Source organism: Mizuhopecten yessoensis, unplaced genomic scaffold (genome assembly GCF_002113885.1).
Source record: "Mizuhopecten yessoensis strain PY_sf001 unplaced genomic scaffold, ASM211388v2 scaffold4259, whole genome shotgun sequence".
NCBI lineage: Eukaryota > Metazoa > Mollusca > Bivalvia > Pectinida > Pectinidae > Mizuhopecten > Mizuhopecten yessoensis.
The window spans coordinates 170,416-180,617 of NW_018405455.1; the positions used below are offsets into that span (position 1 = coordinate 170,416).

General features: G+C 35.4%; 1 protein-coding gene across 1 annotated transcript in view; it reads left to right on the top strand.

The window, feature by feature from the left end:
* The window catches only part of LOC110448757 (alkaline phosphatase, tissue-nonspecific isozyme-like), a 30,434-nt gene extending 29,256 nt beyond the window's left edge, over window positions 1-1,178 (top strand). The window contains exon 12 of the mRNA XM_021495175.1: window positions 825-1,178. Coding sequence (XP_021350850.1) covers window positions 825-1,178 — 354 coding nt within the window. The remainder of the gene's footprint in view (window positions 1-824) is intronic.
* Window positions 1,179-10,202: the final 9,024 nt, after the last annotated feature.

A 10,202-nucleotide genomic window follows, 5' to 3' on the forward strand; every position in this document is an offset into this window, starting at 1 on the left:
GAGAGACAGGAGGATTTTCGCAAAATAAAAATCAAACGAAACCGCAAAAAAACTCATGTGAACAACAAATGACATTAATGATTTAGTTCCCGACTACATCTACAGGCCGAAACAGAGAAACGAGAACTTTCCACTTCAATCCATTTTTATCACTTAGTCAAAACTGTATAAAAAAATATATGTTCCCCTGCATTACATTCTCTGAAATTTCAATGTGTGCTATTAGATATTCCATTTGTTTCTTACGACTGGTTATGTCACCTATAGTTCTTTGTATATTATACTAGTTTGGCGTGTTATCTTAACGAGCTATCGTCTGTGCTATGTATTTCATGACAGATGCTATGTATATCGTGGCAGGTTAATATGTCAGCCATAGCTCTATATATTACATATGGTCCGATTTTCCTTGATTTTGATTGGCTAATGCTTGATCACCTGCTCACCGATATAAAGCATGTTACTATTTTTAGCTTGCACGTGAGCATATGAACCTCGTGTTTCTAAATATAGATCCGGGTATTACGTTGCGTCAGCGCCACCTTGGTTTAGACACGCCTCGGACAAACGTCGGAAAATTGTGGAGCTGTCAGAAGCAGACATTAAAGAATTGGTGGTTAATTCAGTGTCAACCAATACCAAAAGGTTGACACAACAATCTGTTAAAATGTTCAAAGAATACTTAGCGGCGAAACACTTGGATGAGGATTTTGAGCGCTATGAGGCCGTAACATTAGACAGCACATTGGGAAAATTTTACGCCGAAATCCGTGATAAAGATTGAGAGATGAACAAGAAAACGACTTTAATGTCGAATCGCCAAGGGCTACGGAGACATTTTACAGGCGGTGAGGGACGAGAAGATTGACATTGTTAAAGGGACTGATTTTTCGGAGTCGTCCAAAGTATTTGGGGATGTTGTGAAAGAAATGAAACGACAAGGCCGGGGTGCAGTAGATCACCGTTCGCCAATTTCGGACCCAGATTTAACTTTTATCGACTACAAACAGGTGACCGCTGTCCCCTTAACTTTTGAAACTCATGGAGGAGAGGACGTGTCTATCTACGCCCGAGGGCCGATGTCTCATCTCATAGCTGGCGTTCACGAGCAGAACTACATAGCTCACGTGATGGCTCAGGCCGCGTGTGTTGGTGCTCATCAATGTAACGAAGTGTAAAAAAGTTTTTTTAACGCATATTTTGGCACCTGGCGTTCTACCGACTCAGCTGATGTTTTGCAACATAAGGTAAGAACAAAAGTTGACTGCATATGTTCGATACAAATAATTTATGACCAAATTAAAACCAATAAACAAAAAATAAAACCAATGTTTACAAATTGTCCCACCCAGACGTTTCGCCCCAATGTCATAACGCCCCATGCCAAAATATCCCAATAATGTGGCGATTATTATACAGTAGGACTGTATTGTAGCCTATAATTTATAAAACATTTCGTCACCATTTTTTATGTGCAGTATCAGGTTTCTATTTACTGTTAATGTATTTTATACTTAATGTCGTTGCAGGTGTTTGTAGATCTTATGATACATTTTGGAAGGAGGGAAAGGGAAAATCTGCGTAGTTTGGCGCGGGATGACTTTGCCATCACCAGAGATGGCGAAGGGTCCCTCTATTTCTATAAGAAGCGAGACGAGCTCACCAAGAACCACCAGGTGGACGATGCAAAGACTGAAGGCAGGATGTTTGAAATTGAAGGTAATTATCATAAAGAAAACATCTGTTGATGTGAGGAGAAAAAAAGAACATGTACTGCTATTTAAATGTTATACAGTTTAATTTTAATATTTTGAAGAAAAAAGCAGTACTGTTTAATAGTGAGTAATAAAATAAAATAGTCTATGAAAATAAATGTCATGACAGTGTTCAAACATGACAATTAGATAATAAATTTACTCATGTAGTAGAGTGTTACATGCATGCATACAACATCTTGTCTTTTTGTCTGTTTGCAGAAAGTGACCAATGTCCAGTACGGAGCTATGTGGCCTATATTAAACGGCTCAACAAGAACTGTGGGTTCTTGTTTCAGCAGCCACGACATGTCTCCAAGGATGGCGTGTATTACAACAATGTGGTACTGGGTCATAATTACCTGGGATCATTAATGAGGAAAATTTCCACTGCTGCAGGTTTGTCCAGACCGTACACCAACCACTCCCTAAGGGCGACTAGAGTACACTTACTTGATGCCGCACATTTCCCCAGTCGACACATACTGTCAGTGACAGGACACAGGTCAGAAAATTCACTTAAGACATATAACGGTAAAACTAGTAAAACCACAAAAAAACTCATGTCGGCCAAGCTAAAACAGAAAACATGCGGTGCGCGTAACACTTGCAGGAGCACGGTCGCACCTGCTTCATGTACATCATCTAATACAAACATGCAGCTGGTATCGTTGACGAGCTCTCAAGAGGAAACACTTCTCAGTGTAATTGGTGGACAGGGTTCTCTGAATGATAGACTTGATGATCTTTTCAAGAACTATGTCCTACCTGCACAAGACTCGGAACCAGTACAAGCGCACAATGCTTTCCCAAAGTCCTTACCTATGCCGGTTCTCAACAATACATAGTATTCGATGACGTCCCACATCCGGGTTACCCATTGACCCGCCGCCATTTTGTGTGTCAAACAAGCTAAAGGTTACCAGGTCAAAGGTGAGAAGATGGCGTCGAAACCGCCGCGAGCAGCAAAATTGAAGTATATTGAGACATAAGACCCTACTTCCAGAGCAAGGTACTTTAACAAACTACAGTTGATAGACAGCATTGATCCGTACGATGTGCCAAAGAAGGAGTGGTCAAGTGATGAGAAGGGGGTACTAATGTTACCCTCAATGTGAATTTAAATGTTAATATCCAAAAGTGAATTTTTGTTACACTTTTTGTTACATTTTTTGTTTCATTTTTGTTTATAGTTACATTTTTATTTTTGAAAAAAATAAATAAAAAAAGTTGTTGAATTTACTGATCATTTTTGGTCATATTTTTTATTTACCTCGTGATATCACACATGTAATATAAAAATTAAGGACTTTTGTGCGTCCGAGGTCGATATCACTCTATCAGGTCCATCTAACAACATATCGACCTCGTCAAAAGTACATAATTGATAAATATATCACGACAGGTCAGTATGTGATCTATAGTGATATAGATATTATACTACCTTAACGTGTTATCTAAACGTGATATCGTCAGTGCTATAAATATATATTGAGAGGTCATTATGTCATCTATAGTGATATAGATATTATACTAGCTAAACGTGTTATCTAAACGTGATATCGTCAGTGCTATATATATCCTGACAGGTCAATATGTCATCTATAGTGATATAGATATTATACTAGCTTAACTTGCTATCTAAACGTGTTATCGTCAGTGCTATATATATCCTGACAGGTCAATATGTCATCTATAGTGATATAGATATTATACTAGCTAAACGTGTTATCTAAACGTGATATCGTCAGTGCTCTATATATCCTGACAGGTTAATATGTCACCTATAGTGATATAGATATTATACTAGCTTAACTTTTTATCTAAACGTGATATCGTCAGTGCTATATATATCTTGACAGGTTAATATGTCACCTATAGTTATATAGATATTATACTAGCTTAACTTGCTATCTAAACGTGATATTGTCAGTACTATATATATCCTGATAGGTCAATATGTCACCTATAGTGATATAGATATTATACTAGCTAAACGTGTTATCTAAACGTGATATCGTCAGTGCTATATATATCCTGACAGGTCAATATGTCACCTATATTGCTATAGATATTATACTAGCTTAACGTGTTATCTGAACGTGCTATCGTCAGTGCTTTATATATCCTGACAGGTCATTATGTCACCTATTTCGTCTTTGCGTATTGCAGAGTTATCTTCTCTTGTGAGCAGGTATTGATTATTACGTCATTGGTTGGTGTGAGAAAATTACGTCGTTTTCTCAAAAATTGATAACGTTACTCTCACAAACAAATGACGTAACAATCAATACACAATGGGAGAACAGGGTAAGAGATCGGGTTGAGATTCCCCTTTCTCTTACCCTGGACAGGGATATCCACCATTTTACCGGTGTGAGATTTTCTTATCCCACTCTAGAGTTGAGACAAGCTACACGTGTTCTTTGCACGTTCTCAACAATTGTATGACGTCATAGCAACAATACCATGACGTCACGGCAACAATACAATGACGTCACGTCGACAATTCAGCCGCATCACATCAACATTGTCTTGCATTGATGTAACGTCTATACAAAATACATAAGAGGGCAAGGCCTCGTGTTTGGCAACTGAAGAATCTTCCCCCCTCTGGTTGAGATTTCCCTATCTCACCCCCAATGGGGTGAGAGATTCTATTAGCTAAACATGTTATTTCAACGTGCTATCGATTGTCAGTGCTATATGACAGGTCAATATGTCGCCTATAGTGCTATAGATATTATACTTGCGGAACGTCTTATCCTCAGTGCTATGTTTATCATATCTATTCAAACGTGTCATCCTTAGTGCTATTTATTTAGTAGCTTAAAGTGTTATTCTATCGTGTTATCTATAGTGCTGTATGTATACCTTGACTGGTCAAACGTGTCACTTAAAGTGCGCTATATATACTACTACATGTAGCTAAACGCGTACGTAGTATCTTCAGTGGTATATGTATTATGACTGGTCAAACGTGTCACTTGAAGTGCGCTATATATTATACTACATGTAGCTAAACGCGTACGTAGTATCTTCAGTGGTATGTGTATTATGACTGGTCAAACGTGTCACTTGAAGTGCGCTATATATTATACTACATGTAGCTAAACGCGTACGTAGTATCTTCAGTGGTATGTGTATTATGACTGGTCAAACGTGTCACTTAAAGTGCGCTATATATTATACTACATGTAGCTAAACGCGTATGTAGTATCTTCAGTGGTATGTGTAGTATGACTGGTAAACGCATTACCTATCATGCATAGTATTCGAGCTTAAACTGTTATTTTCAACTTTTCATGTTGATATACATGTATGTTCATAAAGGGGGGTGTATCACTATCTGTGTGAGGACATTCTAGCATCATACCGAACTATGTATGATATTAGGGTTTTGTGAAAACGAGTCAAATGGTCTCATTCTATGTATATATGAAGATGAGGATATAGTCGTGTACATGTACTTTTATACATGTTTGTATAAATGTTAATGATAGAAGTGAGTGCGCGAGTGTGGGTGTGTGAATGTGCGATTAAATTGAGTGTTTGTGTGTATGATAAGGATATATGCATGTATATATTTTATGACCATTGTGGTGCACTACTCTTGAATTTATCAAACGATGCATTTAGTTCACAAATTACTTGACGGTATACTAAAAAGGTAGTTTAGTGAAAACCGGATTATGTAGTTAGTGTACGAGCTACTTCTTGGTGTAAATTTGTTACTGCCTAAATCATGGTGCACTTACGTAATCCCGCTGAGGTGTGTCTTGCGTGGGATCAACAGCCCGTACGCTTATTGTTAAAGTAACGTCAAGCCAAATAGCCATGCTCTGTATACATATGTGACATATCAGCACATGCAATGCAAGTACCAGCGACTTCAAATTAAAGTGTTTTGTTCTTGTTTTTGTACAGTATTTATGCTAACTTTGTCTACAGTAGATATAACAAATATTATAATATGTAATATGATATATTATATTTCGTTAATTTTGATATACATCTTCAAACAGTGTATCTGTATGTGTGAACGATGTGTACAAAGGTGATTGTTGTGTTGGTAGACATTGACTTCACATGGATTTAGGTTTATGTATGTGTGTATATGTATGGGTTTGTATAATATATAAGTATACAATATATAGGGACACGGAACCAAATCAAAAATAGATTGTGGGTTTTTCCCTTTCGGGCACAAGATTTAATAGGAATGTGAATACCTCGGGGACTGCTGGTTAACTATTTAGGTGGCAGAAGTTTCAAAAGTTGTATGTGTTGGTTGAGCAATATATATAGATGAAAATGTATAAAAAAAAAGTCTGCTTTTGTCTGGGGGAGTTTATTAAGTGTGTAATTTGTTGTAAATTTTGGTCAATTGTTGGTGCCGAATTCAATACAAGATGGAATATAAAAAAAGTTCAAATAGGCAGAATTTTTAAATATTTTTTAAAATATAGGTAAACCAGTGTGGATAATCCCATTTAACCAGGACAGTAGTAAACGTTAATAACACTATCGTCTATGGAAAATCATTTGGTTCTGCGGTCCCTATGTGTGTATGTGTGTGTGTGTGTGTGTGTGTGTATTTGTGTGTGTGAGTAAATCNTGTGTGTGTGTAAATTTGTGTGTGTGAGTAAATCTGTGTATGTGTATGTATTTGTATTTGTTTATGTGGGAGCTATGCTTGTATTTATATGTATATTATTATATTATTACTATACATAAAATCATCTTATGGTTACAATTTTGCTACATTTATTCTGCTTTAAGTGATCCTAACCTAATATCAAAACAGTAATATTAATAATCCCGCCTGAACTGCGTATAAGTTAGTACTTGTTGGTTACCTTATTCCTTTACAAGACTATGAATGTTATCTTCATTTGTTAATGTTCACATCGAGGCTTCTTTTCTTCTTTCTTCAGCACTGACACAGGTAAACAAAATATTTTGCTGGATTGCACAATGTCCATGTATGATACCGACTCGCTATTTTGTAAAATTATCTTTCTGTTTGTGTCACAGAATAGCGATCGGTATCTTTTATTCTAAGGACAACGGTAAATGTTCGATGAAATCATTTATATTTTTATCGTTAAGGTCCAAAATGTTTTTTATGGATGCTCGACCGTGGTCGGATCTTTCTTTCATGGTTAATAAATCGATTGAATAATAAAAAAAAATATCATGTTTTCTAAATTTTGAGTTTTCAGCAATTTTGTTTCTACTTTTATTGCAACATATGGATATTGAATCCAATCCTAGCCCGAGGCTTGACGAGCTTTCGATATTTCGCCTTGATATAAGAAGTGTTAGGAATAAATTGGATTTTATCATAGATATTGCCGGTGAATATGACGTTATATGTTTAACAGAAACTCATTTAGATGACCAGGTACCTACAGATGACTTACTTATAGCTGGATTTCATGAACCTTGTTGACTTTATAGGAACTTTGCTGGTGGAGGTGTTCTTCACTAACAATCTTCTAAAAGTAAACCGTTTATCGGAATTAGAATATCCCGGCGATGAGGTAATTTGGACAAATGTCACATTAACATATTCGTCCTTCATCATTCTACTTTACCATTCTGGGAAAACCTCCCTATGTCTATTAACATTGCTCTAGATATCACACCAAATATAATAGTAACTGGTGATTTAAATGTCGACTTATTAACTGCATCTAGTAACCATGTTCTTTTTGATAATATGAATTCTTTTAGTATAACCAATGTCATAAATGAACCTACTCGTATCGGACCCTCCTCGACCTTATTCGTTTAACTCAATCACCTTCCTGTATTGATTCCTCTGCGGTATCAGTTGATAACTCTTTCAGTGACCACGATGGTTGTACTGCTTGTATTAATATTACATGTTCCTTTAGATCCATTTATAAGCGTTAATTTGGCTGTATAAGAGGGCAGACTTTCAATTGTTTAATAATCTTTTTTTTCTAAATTGCGACTCTATTGATATTGCCTGTGAGCGTTTAACTGGTGTTAATTATTTCTAATTCTATTGACATATATGAAGATTTAGATTTGAAATTTGATGGAAAAGACTTAAATTTTACATATCATCATAAACATCTGGGAGTAGTTTTTAATTCAAGCGCAAAGTGGGGGGATCATATTGATGGCTTTTATAGTTCAGTTATGAAGAAAATTAACGTCTTACGGAGATTGGAATATTTGCTGAATAGGAATAGTCTTTTAAAAATTAATAGATCATTTATTTTACAAGTTTTAGAATATGCTTGTGAATTATGGGAGGGTTTAATAAATTTGAATCAGAAAAGTTAGAGAAAGCCCAAAGACAAGCTGCTCGAATTATATCCGGCCTTCCTTCATATGCCCGTATCGAAGATTTACATTTTGAAACAGGTTTAGAAAATCTTTCTAATCGTCGAAAACGTAGAAAACTCCAACTTTTATATAAAATGCAAAACAACTTAACTCCAGATTATTTAAACGATCTCCTCCCACCTACTATTGCAGAAAATAACAGGTATACACTCTTAGAAATAACAGTGATAATAGAGTTCCTTTATATCGGTTTTCTCTTACAAATCTTTCCTTTATACCTTCCACTCTTCGTAGCTGGAACTCCATAGATCTATCAGTACGATCGTTGCCTTCTATACATTTATTTAAAAAATCTCTTATTTCAAATGTACAACCATCCCCTCCTATCTACTTCAGTTTTGGAGAACGTAAATTAAATATTATACATACTAAACTGAGTCAAAATTGTAGTTCCCTTAATTATGACCTTTACAGAGTTAATCTTGTCGAAATTCCATTTTGCATCTGTGGACATCCATGTGAGAATGCCTTTCACTTTTTCTTTCTTTGAGTGTCAACTTTTTAAAAATGAAAGGCGTATTTTGTTTGTATAGATTTAAATTTAGAGCTTCTTTTGTTTGGCAGTTCAGATCTTTTAGACATGTGCATCACTTCATCAAATCCAGCAAAAGATTTTGAACGGTGCTTTTTTAAAGTTGTGTTTTTGTACCTGTGTGAATATTATATATATATATACTTCATGTTTATGCCTATTATCACTGTTGACATGTAATTGTAAATGTATGACGGGAGAAGGCTGTGATAAGTTGTAATAACTTGTGCCCAATCCCTTGTTCAAATTTATTGGCAATAGATATGTCTTAAGTTCATACTTGCATTTCATTTCTCTTTCCCTCGTGGTTCATAAATTAGGATAAAACGTTCGGAAGTACCTCGGGGTTTACCTGTTGTTATGATTCTTTCGGAAGGAATCCTATATCTACCTCCATTTGGTATTAAATTGTCTAATATTATCGCAATTGTATTACTTGTAGTTTGCAATGAGAAAGGCAACATTACATACAAAAAAATGAACAAGGAGCACAAAGCAACCACAATGCAAATAAAACATATATGAAGAAGAATACTGGCCTTAATTAACCATTATTATATTTCGTCGTGATGGTTCATATTAAATATATATTTGAGCTATCTGGATCTTCACGCTGGTATGGACGTCATTGAAATACTATGCAATCCTTCTGTTTACATTCTGAAAAATAAATATTTTTTTCTTCATTTAATGAAATGATTACTGTACATGTGTCTATGTTGATTTGTTTGAGGTTTAAATAATGGCAGCATTGTTCTGATTGTAAAAAAGGTCGGCGTGCCCAGGATTTGAACTCTGGACCTCAGATTGTTATACTGTTGCTGAGCTATCTGGTCAAAAGAGTAACGGAATTGCGCTACAATTAGATGGTAAACAAAATTAAGGGGGGTTTAATATAAACTATTTATGCTACAATAAGTATGAAACAAGTTACTTAGATAAGATAAGATAAGATAAGATAAATTTTATTTAGAGTCGGTGGGTATATAACAAAATAACATAAGCTCTGAAGAGCTTTTGACCGACATATACATATACACATACAGATACATGGTACATAAAATATAATACATTAAGACATCAATTACTTATATCACACACATATTGTTCATATATTACTTTGATAATAGGTTAAGTGTTTCACAACACTCAAAGTCCATATACCATATATCAAATAAATTGAATTAAGATAAATTAAGTTAAAACAAGGCTTTGAAGTTAAAAGTTCTCAATGGAGGCACTGTAGGCTGGATAAAGAGAAAATGAGGTTAGAGTAAGGTGAGATATTTATTATTTGCAGGCTGCACATTTACATTTGGTTCCATTCCAGGAGGATATTAAAGATTTAAAGTGGCCGTAATTTGTTGTGGTCCTAAAGTTTTCAGGAAGATTATTCCAAAGACAGGCTGCTGCATATTTGAAGGATTTTATACCGTATGTAGTAGTCTTAACATGTGGGATGTCCAAAATGTTTGTATATCTGAAGCTGTAATTTTGAGACTTGGGTGTGACAATGTTGTGGAGACATGGCG